Below are 14434 nucleotides of genomic sequence, written 5' to 3'. Positions count from 1 at the left end.
CGTTTTGGGTTCATTAACCCTTTGGAAATACTAATCGAGGAGCTCTATAATATGCGGTTTCCGTCGTGAGAACTATTTCTGAAATGTCAACTGGTTCTTCATGTTTCGTTGATGATGAATCAGGCTTGTGCAGTTGCTTCGAAAATGTATTCCTGCGTTCATAGTGGTTGGTAAGATTTATATCATCTCTTGAAATATATTATTCGATTTCGAAGATCAATGTGTGTAATACAATAATATGAAGTTTTAATATTCTAAACCTTAAAGTAATTCATTTAGACGTTTTATACATCAATCAATATTCCTCCTGATTAAAATTCTATTGCAACATGATCAAAAGAAGGATATTACGGATGAAGATGATCAATTATTAAAAAATTGTATCGATGGCAGGAGAGCCTGCCAGAATTTTAAAAACCTGTTATTAATGCCAGAAAAGGTATACCAGTGCTTTTAGTTTTACTGCACTGGTTCTCAGGTTTCATCGGCACATAGAGATGGAGAGGTTGAAGGGTTGGAAGTTTGGTCAAACAGAAACAACGAGGAAATATACGCAATTGTTTTTAGAATAAAATTGGCGTTTGAAATTGTTGAGGGTTTGTTATTCCAATCGAGAAAATATTATTCATAGGAAAATTGTACAAAAGAGGGAAAAGTTTAAAACAAATGGAAGCAAGTGACAGAAACAGTCCTACAAAAGAAAGGTAGAACTGCATGAAGATTCTCAGTCCATTAAAATAATTTCTACATACGTAGTTGCAAGTTATTTATCAAGTAATATGAAGTAATATTTATTTTTATAATATACAAAATCACCACTATTTGGATTCTTAATTGTGGCAGTTTAATCACTATAGCACATAGGTTTTCCCGAAACAATATGTTCTACCACGCCCTAGGCAGATTTATTTCGAGTATAGTTCCTCGATTCCACCTCCTTGTAGCTTTTTTCCAGAAAACCTTGCCACTCCAAGGTAAAATTGCCTTGTGGACAAGAATTTCTTAACAGCGAAAAGTTTCCACGGAAAAGTTTTGCTTTTGGATGGTATTACACTGAATCATTGAGAGGAAATGTGATCGCCTTTATGGAGAATGTTCGTCGATATATTTTAAAGTTTCGTGTTATGGTTCTCAAGGAACTGTAATACGTTCTACTTTTCTTTTAATAGTCATATTAATCACTTTTGGATAAGAAGACAGTGTTTCTGCTAATACTGACTTGTAATCTGTTACTAAAAATTGAAGTATTTAAAAATCACCTTTGGAATCCATTAATGTTATAAGTGAATTTTCTAAAATGACATAGAAAAAGAATATAATAAAATTAATGTGTAATAAAATATAAATATTTAAGAATTAGGATGATATTGAATTCTTCTTTTATGTTACTTTAATAAATTCAATAAAAATAAAATTGTTAAAAAGTCGTAAATGCATACCTACATGAAAAATCCAGAGTACAACAAAATAAGAAGTAATTCTCTATGGAAAAGTAAGTAAAAAATGCACAGAGAGATTACTTCTCTCCAGATCTCGTTTCCCAGAAAATCAGTTCGAAAAGTTCGTCAGTTTACGCGCGAGACCAGGTACGAGTTTCGCTAACGTGTCTGACCATTGCCCGTTACTTCTACTTGCGCTGATTTTGTTCACACTAATGGCGGTACACAGTATTATCTGCCTTCCGTCGATGTTAATATTTTACAATTAGTTAGAACCAGTTCAAACTAATAACACCGCCGTTAATGTTTACAAATTCCACCGCAAGTAGAAATAGTATAGTTATGATCAGACACATTAACCAAAACCGTGCTCTGCAGTACGAGCTGATCGACGAATATTTAAATTCAATTTTCTCGATAACAAAGGATCGCATAAAAACATTTCAATGTATGCATTCGACTCAATTTTGCACAAGGAATCATGTACATATCGGTCGTAACACAGTTTTCATTGTTCCTTGTACGATAAACGATAGAAATTTTAAATGAAAACAGAGTTTAACAGTTATATTGCTTTAAATAACCATCAAACATAATTGTAACATCCTTGTAATCAATTTTGATCATTTTGTTTTACATCCTTCGGTTATACTGCATTCGTATATTGCACACAAATCACAAATTAAAGTGGCAGTAAGTACAAATTATATTTTAATAAAAAATATAACAGATATATTGACTCAAACCCATTTCAATTATCAACTGAAACTCAACGCATCAAAAGAACATCGTCTTACGACTGGTGGTGTACAGTTTCTAAACGAAGCTTGTATAAATTCAATTTCGTTCTTCGCGAGGCTTTGCAGGCATTTCATAGATAAAAATTTGCTGAACACCACTGAGAATTTCAAGGAAGGGTGCGCGGACCTTTTCAACCGGGAAAATATATCAAGCGTCGTAAAGAGAAACGTGTAGTGTCAAGAATAATCTTCTTGGCACCCTTTGAATTTCGTATTGCCGATTTATCACTGACTCGGCGGTTTTATTTGCTATCGCATCATCGGGGAAGGTCGGAGCCACGGCCACGAAGCCTCTACTGTATACTGACTAATCCCGTTATCGTCAACAGCCGTCGACTGCTTTCTCCACGCCTCCCTTTTCCGATCTGCTCGTTCTTTTTGTCCCTCTCGTCTCCGCACGCACGTGCGTGTTCCTCAGACAATTGATTTCGCTCACTTGTTAGTCTTTCCAGCGTCGGTGCTGTGAGGTCTTCTCGGGTCTCAGATTACCTCGCATTACCGCCATATTGCGGCAGAAAAGAAATGTTCTTGAGGAGAATTTTTCCATGTAAGAATCCACATACAATTTCTTTTACGTTTAATGAAATTGTTCGTTGAAGAATATTGGGGTTTTGGAGTTTTAGGATTTTCAGAGCAATATATATTGGTTAATCCCTCCCTTATGTAGTTTTTATTCGTGTACGTTGAATTAATACGAGTTGTATTATTCATTTACAGATGACACTTACATGTACGACGAAGACGCACGTTGTGGAGGAGGCTTAGGTCCAGGTCCTGGAGGTCAACACTGGTACGACGAGCCTCCTTACGAGTCCGATCCTGAGGATTTCCTTATGGGAGCCAGTGGTGGTGCTGTGCCAACTGCAACCATACAAAATGGAAGGTGAATCGAGATAAATGATCTCTAACTAGTAATTTGTATTACAATTTCCACAAAAAATTTTTAATGTATTTTGTCTTCATATACTGGATAATTTGCATACATGTTTATACATATAGTTAGTCTCATAAATATTCGTACCATCTGTGTCTATTACAAGACTTCGTCTCAATCAAATGATAGGTTTAATGTTTCCAAATAAATTTTTCATTATAAATATGTACATAAATAAACATTACACATGAATATTTTTATAACGATAAATTTATTTGGAAACAGACATGGAGGGTAGGAATATTAATGGGACTGACTGTATGTACATATATTCTAATATATTCTGTTCTATATACATATAAATATATATATGGATTAAAATATTGATCAAAAGTTTGTGAAAGATTGTTCATAAGGAATGATTTTTTAGTAATTTTTCACTACAAGTTATATTATGCCTTTCCGCACTTCTATTATGTATTAATGTATGAATCGCGAGAGTGTATGTAAATATAGCTTAACGTTGCAGCTATGAAACTGAATAATTTTGAATTATTAATACTAATTAATCCTTTGCGTTCGGATGTCGCTCCAGAGGCAACACGGAGTTAGAAAATGACACGCAAAATTAACGGTAGAATGTTATTTCGCGTATACGATACAATGGTATCAGAAACTGATTCGTGCTTACTAACGTGATAAAGGCAGATTAATTGCTATTCATGGTTCTCGGGAACAATATATTCAACTCGTTTACGAGAATTTCGAATCAAATTTCGCATAGTAAACACAGCGCTTCCTACCACATTATTATACATTTAATTACTGTTTTTTATCTATGGATTGCACTCAATCAATCTTCAACCTTAGTTGCTTAGCCACATTTTTGTTTATCATACTGTTTATTAAATAATCTATTGATTCATAGAAGGGGCAATATTAAGACCTAAACGAAACGAAAAATTAAGGTCAGAACACATACCACATTCCGTTTTTATATTTTTTCATAAAAAGTCAATTTACTTTATTTTAAAATGAAATGTTTTGATTCATCTTTGAATTGTAAATTTCCACTGATTATTAATTTCCACGCGTCGACCATTCAATTATTTACAAATGACATAAATATTCTGTTGTTCATTTCAGAGTGTGCTTCACACTGAATTTAAGGCCAGAGAACAGGAGCGAGGGAATCATCTCGCTTCGGACCGCCGGCGACATTAGTTTGCCTCGGGATCGTTCCAGGAAGGGAGCAACGTCGATGATGCGGGGGCTTATTGTACCGCAAGGTCACAATAATCCGCCGACCATAATACCACTGACGCACTCAAGGGCCTCTCGAGAAAGCGGAGATTATGCGAGTAGCGACGTACAGGTAAGTCTGCACGAGACATCTGCCTCCGAAAGACATCGTGCATTCATCTGAGGCAGAAATATATGTGACGTCACACCGTCAATCAGTTCCATTTTGGATATCATGTGCAATAAATATCACGGTTCGAACACATGAAATCCTTATTGTGAAATGCGTCGCTTAGTATATTCATGTAGCTCGTGACTGGTTTTTATAGTTTTATATTTTTGGGGTGAATCCGATCATTACGCTGAAAATCCGAAACGATTTGTAATGGTAATTATAAAAACTTATTTAGCTTTAAAAGTGGATAAGCTGAGGAGTAATTGTGTACGTAGCCCGAAAGTGGATAGTTAGATTTAGAATCATGCAATATCTTTTATCAAATCAGATATTTTCTCTTTTTTACGGGTGACAAAATATTTCGTCTTTAGCAAGCCAAACGTTGAGGCCGGGCGACGAGATACGACGAAATATGACGCTCCGTTTTCGGAACGCCCAAAGATGTGCGGGTCCTGGAAGCGCGTTGTGCGAGCAATTTATTAACTGCATTCACTCTAACGCGCTTCTTATTTGTACTTCTGGAACAATATCCTTTCCACTATTTTTCATTTATTCTTCAGAAAACGAATTCCTTATCTAAAGGGGTTTTCTGCTAGCAAAAGTAAACCCTGTACATTTTCCACATTTAATTAACCGAGTAAAACTACAAGAACTTCATATTTATCTTTGTCTACAAACTTTACAAGCTACGGTCAAGTGCTCGTAATTACCAAGCAAATTTGGACAGCTTATCCACTTTCTGGTTTCGCAACTCAACTATGAAATCAATTTTAAAGTCAACTCCCTCCTTTTGTAAAAAGTAAAAACTAAAAGATTCAAAAAATTTTCCCCGCAGTTTCAATAAATACATCTTTTTGTTTCATTGTTTCTCCCAGTAAAGACACCTTATGTTTCCCTTAGAGCTCTGTTATCGCTATTCGGATTCACTCCGCGTCCAATGGTTGTTTTTGTCGTAAATCCACGAAAACCTATTAGCAGTTGGCTGTTAACCCATGTTTAAATTACGTTAGTTTCCGTATTGGGAGAGGCAGCAAAGGGCTATGTCTTTGTTCCTCCCACGTTCAGCTCGATCTGTCTCACCTTTTCCTTCGCGAAGGGGCGCCAAGGCGTGATTGATTTAATTTTTGGACGGTGTAGAGTGTGAGTTCGAGACTGTCGACTGTGTCGGTGAACACGAGTAGGAATGATCAACCTACAGTGGATGATCTTCACTCTGACCATCACCATCGCAACAGTCGCTACGCCCACTACGTACAGTACCACTAACCGACATTACTATCATTGCGAACAAGCCAACATTCAATCAACGCCTGCCATGACTATCACCACCACTTACACTGCCAATATTATATATCCTTGCTGCTGATATCCAATGCGCGTTATATCCATATATATAGAAATGTTTGTACTTGCCTACACGTATATAGGAGCCCATCACAACAATTTTCACACACGAACTCAGGTATACGAAATGAATTTGGAGATCGTATCCTAAAATATACATTTGTTTTTGTTATTTGAAAATAATCCTATAACAGATTTCATTTTTATTTTGTCCTTGATTGGTTCGTAAGGTATGAGGTTATATGTTGGATGTTCTTTGGTTTATAGGATAATTTTGACGTGAAGAGCGACGGATGTTAGAAAATTAAAATACGAGGTGTTGGGAAAAATGCGAAGTGCCTCGAATAATTTCAATTTTATATGTAAACTTCGCCTGTGAACCTATATTCTTGTAATTAATTACTCTCATTTTTTAACGCTTCGTATGGAAGAAATCGATGGATTTTTGATTGACTTGATCGGTTGCGCTTCGATTTCAAAGAAATGTGTAATCCATTGAGCGGAAGGTGGTCTTCTTTTTGCTTCCTAAGGGGATCCTATTTAATGGGTCGATCTTCAAAAATAAATTCCATATACGACATGTATGGAAAAAAATGTAAAGTTCAGAATATATAAACGTCTATATGGACAATCCCATTAAATAATAAATAAGGGTATGTTTGTATTCTAGCGCAGAGTTAAATTTAAACGAATTCGAGAGGTTGAGCAATCCACTTCGGGCCAGGCTATTTGTGGTAATTCGCTATCTTCTAGCGTCGAATCGCGATTATATTCCTGGGAACACCTTCCTATTTACCTAATGGAACAGAACCAGAGCCGCATACTAATCCATTTAGTTTCTTGCCCGTACGCAACACCGTCGCGAAAACTTGCGTATGGGTGTATATGCCTCGACGATTACACTTTTACACGCGCGCGCACGGCATACAGGTCGCAGGAACAAACATCAACATCTTCGATTCAGGAAGTACGAAATTTCTCTAGATTAAATGCATAACCAAGTATACGGGTGTGGTATTCATGAATATTGATTTTTCATGCTGGTTAGCCGTGCACTATCAAAGCATTCGCAACGTGGTCTAGCCGTACAACCTTTTAACAAATCTCTCGCGAATTCCGCAGATATACCCGCACCTCCAACATAATCGCAAGCGAATCTAATCTAAATGAGCCCGAACGGTATGTTCCAGGCTCGTATCATGCTTTTTCATTCTGTAAAGTTTAGTCCAAGCCAAATCTTGTTTGTTTTGATGAAACAAAATCAGATCAAATACATAATAAGTTAGTAATGAGATTTTCAACCATGCTTCACATAAAATACAACTATTACTTTATATATTTGTTCACCATTAGTATTTAACACAATCAAAGCTAATAGCAATCCTGGCAATGAAATTCATTTCCTAAAGATCACGATTCAAACCAAGAATCTACTCATGTACCACAATCTCTCGCCGACAGACATAGTCATCGTGCATATGGTAAATCCCTACTAGAGTGGTTTGTAAGATGTTGAGCTAGTCGGCAGAGTGTATAGACTTTGCTTAAAGAGTATAGCCTTTGTTCGAGGAAAAGGTATTAATAAAGCTCTGTAGGGTGGAAAAGACTGATGACTTCCGATAAGAAGATTGTAAGGGATGGCACAACACTTGCCTCGCATCTTTCTATGAAGGAATATCGCGTCAGTTTAGATGAAACTTTGCATTCAGGTAGAGCATTGAAAAATATCGCACACGTATTTTTTATTTTATTATTGAATAATTTACCAGCCTCAAAGTTGTGAGTGAAATAGCTGTTTAATTTCTGAAAAAATGAGGGTAAGTTTTTGATTAATATTTATAAAATCTGAAAATACCTTTTGCCATGCTCTTTCAGTTTTTTTTTAAATTTATTTGAATATGTATTTCATCCACGATATCGAGACTAGTTTTCACCCATTAAATTTGAGTATTAACGTAAAAAAAATATATAAATGTTAGAGCAGATAATACGTGTGTATTATTTTTCGTTGCTTTATTTACGTGAATTTACCAAATTAATCTTCTAGAAAAATAATTTTGCATTTCAACTTTCCATATTCTTCCCACGTTGCACCGTGATTTGACGTGGATCACATAAAAGTTTGTACGATATGTACAACATATTTTACCATTAAGGCTACCTTTCACCGAATGAAACAATATTCGAGGGCGTCAGCGAAGAAAAGTTTCTTTGCGCCGACGATGAGTTGACCAACCGTCCTTCGTGAACTTTACAGCGAATGGCTGAGAATGCAACTTTTCCAGAAATTTCATTCAAAAGTTTTAGAACGCGTAGTACACCGCTCTCAATTTCTGCTACGTATTAGGATACCATATTGCAAGTCGAGCGCTTTACGTCACGAACAATGTATCAAGAGTTTGTACACGAGGGCATACTTTTAATTCACCAAGGGAATGCTTTACCTGAAATTTTCTTCGAGGCATGTTTAGATAGAAATTTCATCAATCTGACTATTTCCACTTACTACTTTCACGTGATTGGGTTCTTTTCGCTCTGTGCATACATTTCATTCTCTTCATTTTAAGTAGAAACAAATTTTCCGAACACTTTGGGATCTAATCAAAATCAAGCCTCAACAAAGATAAGAATAAAACAATAAAAATATCTCATCAAAGAAAATTTACCGAAGAACTCGCAGCAAAATTAAAATTAAAACTGTATGTTGCAAGTATTTCGGTGTCATTTTGTCGAGATACATCGATGAAATAAATAGGGCGAATCAAGAACGTAACAATCACTTAAATGTACCCCGATTTTGTCATCCTGGAAGCTCATAGCATGCACATATATTCTGGGCTGATCCTCGTACGTGCACGAATGGTAACTATTTTTATATCCAACTCATACTTGTATCCTAATTCTGGCGTTCTCTCGATTTACACTACCGATGGTACCTTCACGTTTGATTTTAATCTAGCCTATTTCTCTTTCGTAACGACCAATCCTCCTCTAACACACCGATCTACTATATACGCAACTAGACCGAAATAAGTCCGCTTCTCCTTTACATATGCGTGATTAGAACTGTCTCTGTGAGTATCAACGTTTTAGAGCCGGAGTAGCGGCGAAGAAGGACTGTCACCGAGCCAAAGCAGCGACTACGAGGATCAAGAAGAACTTGAGAATCAGCACTCCGCCACCGTACACGCAGTACGTGACATATACAAGTCCTCCTGTCACGAATGTCTCCTTTCTCTGTATCTTCTGTCCTTTCTATTGCTGCACTGGTAAAGTGTCGCATGATTGTGGCTAACGTAGAACAAAAACTCCTCTATGTGTGTGCTAGTAGTTATTATTAAATAGTACACACGGTGGAACGCTGTTGGGTCGGTGGGAAAGTGATGTCTGTTTTAACCGAAGCAAAGCTACTGGTAACGAGCAGCTTATAGTTGGATTGTAGGTTATTTTATTATTACTGGGTTACATTGAATGTTTTGGTCAGATCTATGAGGTTTATCGAATACTGTAGTGGTCAATAATGGTAGAATAGTTGCTGAAAAATCGAATTGCAGCTGGGAGAATAGGAAAGTCTCAACCTGACGATCACGGTATGATGTGAATTGTGACGTTACTTTGCTAAATATTATAACTAGACTGCGATATTTATGGATTTATGAAAAATATGTATGAGGAAATCTATAAGAATGTGTACAAATGCAATAATAATATACATGTCACACCGTTTAAAAGATAAAACATATTTCTATTCAAGTTTCAATTTTTAATTATCTAATTATAACGAACAATAGTAAATTCTTTCTAATAGAAAATAAAAATGTCAAAATGATTCCACTCGACATTACTTTCTCACCGATCCAACGTAATTCTAACCATGGTTACCGTGCACTTACATTTAGAACGCTTTTTCGTTTGTTAATTTTTTACGTTTGGTCTGTCCGGTGGGGTAAGTCAATTTTTTGATATCCATAGTGACTATGTTCACTCGTCTGGTTGACTTCTTTGAGAACTATTGATTGTCTTTACTCTTCAATTGATCTTGGTAATTTCTGTAAATGAATAATCAAATTTTCATCAATGAAAGTTCCACGTGACCCATGAAGGTCTCTTTTGATTTCAAAACAGACAGGTGAACATAATCCAGACTTTACATCTGTATGCACGCAAGTTTTGATCACTTATTAGTGATTCGATCTCATTATCACCCATTCTTGTGCCGCTTCGCTGAATATTAGTCGGATGCATTCTACTGCGCAGTAGCGTTACGTCAAAATATACACGCAAAATGCAAAGGTAGACGTATATAAACATTATCACGAGTTATACAATCACAACACGTGCGTCTACTCCACCGACAAGTCGACAACGACGTCGTGCAGGCTCGAAGCCGAGGTTCGACGCCCATTGTGAATCTTCTACGATCGTGTCGTATATATATAATCGTTGCATGTTGTCAAAACTTTACAGAACAATCGTTCTAATTTTCAATTGAGTCCGATTAATCCTGTATATCTTTTGTAAAAAGACTTCATCGATTGACTTCTATTCGATAGAGCAGCTACACGAAACGAAGTCCCAATTGACTTACAATAGCAACGCGGATACTTGAATAACCGTGATTGATATGTCGGAGAATTTAAAAAATTATGATAGAAAACGTAGAATATGAATGGTTTGAATTAAAACATATAAGTATAGAATAAAAATGATTCTATAGCTCCTAAACATTGACACATGTGTTCGAACCTTGGCGAACGTTGGCACATGTGCTCGAACCTTGGCGAACGTTTGCACATGTACCTTCGATTGACTTGGCCCTATAGCTCCACGATACCAACCAATTTCTACTCCTTTACGAAAAAAAAGAAAGCGAAGAACAGCAAACTCTATTTCACGCATAAATTCGTGCCCTAATGAAATCCACGACTTGATTGATCCACTGTACAACTGTTTTGTGTGGCTCCTCTATCGATCGAACAAACAGCCGTTTACGAATCTCCTCTTTTCATTTCCATGGATATGATCAGAAAGAAAAGAGCACGATCGACCATCCAGCGTTATTCAATTCCCTGTTAAAATTTCCAGTCGGAAGCTAGCGTTCTGCTGGAGGGCGACGCTAGGGCGCGGATCGCAGGACGAGCGAGAAACCTGCGACACGACGTACAACGCAAAATCTCGAGGCTTCGCCAGGATCGCGCCTCTTCCGAGGCTTTCCCATGCAGTGCTAGCAGCGTTGAAAGTCTTCCGAGCGGCAGCGGTTCCAGTACACAAGCGCTTGTGCGTGCTGGAAGCAATCATAGTTCGATATCCTGCGAGGACAGAGACGCTATCAGCCCGACCACCATGGGGCCTGTGCTCTGCAGGGCTAGGGCACTGGTGGACTACACGCCTAGCCCCTATGACAAAGACGCGCTGAAGTTCAAGGTTCGTTATGTGCCCGAACAAAATTTTCAATTATTTAATCTTGACAATAGGGTCGAAACCTTAGCAAACGTTTCCACATATGCCTTCGGTACATATATCCTAGATTTGAAATCTCATCCTCACGAGGACCTAATTGAGAAAGATGTCCCGAGTAGAAGATGTCCCACCCTTACAGAACTTCAATATGCACATTGAACAGGTCGAACAAAGGACCCGAGAGAAACGTCATTAATTTCTAAAGTCGCCGAAGTCGTGTTCCTTTCTTTGAAACTTTTCGTAACGACGTAAGCAATTTACAGGATCGCCCGTTAAATGGGAACGAATCCGGACGACGAATATCGTGCTTCATTCAACTTCATCCGAAAGTCGAAGGGTTTTCGTGGCCGAGTCGCAAGGTAAATCCCGTCGCTGGTTTTGTTGCAGAAGGGAGACATCATCGACGTGGTGCAAATGAACAAGAGCGGTCTGTGGAAGGGTATCATGCACAACAGGATAGGCCACTTCAAGTTCATAAACGTTGAGATACTGAACGACAGGGTTCCAAGGCGCGGGGAATCCGAGGGGCGGGGGAAGTGGGGCCAGAGGTACAGGCAAAAGCCCGGTTCCGTTCAAGAGCTCTTGCAGAGAATGAATCTTCAGGTAGAGAGCAGTATCTTGCTACGGCTCGAACAAACTGATTCGCATTTGCATTGCTTCGAATACAAAGCAGGGATCCAGCTTTTATACATTTCTTTATTCGTTGGACCTCTTTCTTTTCATGCGCGCTAGCCCCCACTTGTTCCGTTCAGCACGTACCTTTTATAACGCGTGCAGCCTCACGGTTGCTCCATGGATCGTGACAAGTTCCCTTTTCAGCGACACTTTCTCACTTTTACTTTTCTTTCGCTGCGAAATTTTAAATAATTCGCGCGAATGTCCGCATCGGCTTCAAAGTTATTCGATTGATTGTCACTAGGTATGAAACAGTTGGGATAAGTATGGGAAAATATTCCGGTGTACAAATTGCATTATTTGACACGTTGACTGGCAGCCGATACACTTGAAGATTTCTAATGTTCTAATCTTTTAATGTTTTTTAATTAAATTCGACACAATCTTCAGCACGATTCTCTCATTGAATTTGTGAATAGTTCGGCTGAAATGCTAATTCACACTCGTTTAAAGAAGACATTGTATTTATCTATTGATCTTTTGTAGAATTGTAATAAACGAGCATATATGATTATAGTTTAAAAGACATTAGACAAACTTATGGAATGACCTGATATACTCATTTAAAATGAGTATCTATGATATAAAGAGTGATTTCTCTCCTAAAGTCGAAAATACTGTAACAACGAAATATGATATAGATTATACCGAGTACACGTCGATGCAACATTATTAAAATTGGCAGTTGACAATACGCGTCGTTCCCTTGTCGGATCAGTGTCTGCAATAACGTAACTAACGAGTCACATTTAGTTCACTGCGTCTCTATACATTATCAAGAAATTTCACTCGCTTCATCTCAAGACGTGCACGTTAATATTTCACGTGTACAGCAAGCATACTAATCTGTAAACGTTTGGCGCGAAATTGTGTCAGCGAAGGCCATTGAATCTTATTCTATTCACCGAACACACTCGCATGACAACAATATACGCTGCGTTCCTACGTAAAATTTCTAGCAGAACTTTCGACTGGTTATTCCACTGAATATTAAGGAATGCATACTGCTTCGACATGACGGGTGCCCAAAGCACATTACTCTAGAATTGCAAAAGCAATATTGGATTTCAATTTTACTCGAGGCCCGGATCGGTCGATGGGGACCCGCGGAGTGGCCGAACCATTCTCTGCATCTCCACTCTAGAGTTTTATCCGGTGGAATAAACTAAAAAATACTCTTTATCGAGGGAAGCTGCAACACCCGGAGGACACGGGGCAGAAAATGACTGGAACGTATCGCACACGTGTTCCTAGAGTGATGCAATTAAAAAAAGTGAGTTAGCAGTGAGTTGTTTAGTATGCAAACAATATTGACGAAGAAACAGTTTCTGATGGTTATTTTAGTATTCGAGTTTTTCTTGCATTGCGTTCATACTTTACCAGCAGTTTATTATTGAATGTACGCAAATGAATATATCGATAAATTAATCTGGCAATTGAAATGATACATTGTCACTGGTCATTGAATTTATGTATCGATCCTTTGTAGAAGTGTAATACAGAAGCATGTCCAATCCACATTGATGCCCTAAAAGTACATTCAAATTTACGAATCGTATTACAGTGAAACCCGTACTGTTAAAACGCGTGCTATGCGATGTTTCACTGTACTTATTTTCACAATTACTTTAACTATCTCACCGCCAACTTTTTCCCATCTTTAACGTTCCAGTTTTCTTCCACCGTTTGCTCATTCTCCGTTTTTCCTATTCTCTACCCGTTTCTCCAGTTTCAGTAAACTTGTTCTTTTTCCCCTCTTGTCACTCCTTTTTTACCCCGCTATACGTGAAATTGTTCATCTCTCTTAATGCCGTACAGTCCGTCCACGGATTAACTTTCATCGTATTTCATCGCCGACTGAAACTGTCGCAAAGTTAACGATGATGTAGATATTAATCAAAGCACGAAATAAAGTCGACTGAATCCACCACGAGTACTAATTCCTGAGATGTTGCAACTTAATAATTCTAGATTGGACGTCGAATGAATCTATGCGGTGAAATAATAGAATCGTGTAAATCATGTGATTTTAACAGCGATTTGCATATCCACGAACCAACGGAGAGTGGTAAAATTCCAATTAAAGAAATGTATTCTCTTTACATCCGCATAATATTTATTTATGTCATTAACAAAAGAATGAGTGCAAATGTGAATTTTTGGTCGAGACAATGATGTGAAAGAAAGTGCAGACGATACTAATGAAAAATCGAACGATAATTCTTCTCAGGAGCACATTCCTGTTTTCGTGTTGAACGGATACGAGGATCTGGAACTCTTCAGAGAAATAGAACCTGCGGATCTCGATTACCTGCGTATACATCAGCCAGAACATCGTGCCAAGATCCTTACAGCTGTACAATTGCTACACGATCTACAATGTGAGTTACTTATAGTTCGACCTTCGTATTCCATTTTGGCATAT

The 14434-nt window shown here is 37.7% G+C and overlaps 1 protein-coding gene across 4 annotated transcripts in view; it reads left to right on the top strand.

The window, feature by feature from the left end:
• Positions 1-14434, top strand: part of LOC128873098 (SAM and SH3 domain-containing protein 1-like) — a 319957-nt gene that overhangs the window by 300235 nt on the left and 5288 nt on the right. For 3 of the 4 annotated variants that reach the window (XM_054116374.1, XM_054116377.1, XM_054116375.1), the window contains 6 exons: positions 2957-3122; positions 4260-4488; positions 8968-9066; positions 10960-11298; positions 11722-11937; positions 14240-14390. In XM_054116374.1, the coding sequence (XP_053972349.1) occupies positions 2957-3122; positions 4260-4488; positions 8968-9066; positions 10960-11298; positions 11722-11937; positions 14240-14390 (1200 nt within the window). The remainder of the gene's footprint in view (positions 1-2956; positions 3123-4259; positions 4489-8967; positions 9067-10959; positions 11299-11721; positions 11938-14239; positions 14391-14434) is intronic. The other variant, XM_054116378.1, reaches the window with a different exon arrangement.

The sequence above is a fragment of the Hylaeus volcanicus genome, chromosome 3, assembly GCF_026283585.1.
Source record: "Hylaeus volcanicus isolate JK05 chromosome 3, UHH_iyHylVolc1.0_haploid, whole genome shotgun sequence".
Taxonomy (NCBI): Eukaryota; Metazoa; Arthropoda; class Insecta; order Hymenoptera; family Colletidae; genus Hylaeus; species Hylaeus volcanicus.
This window is presented reverse-complemented; position numbering and strand designations above follow the sequence as displayed.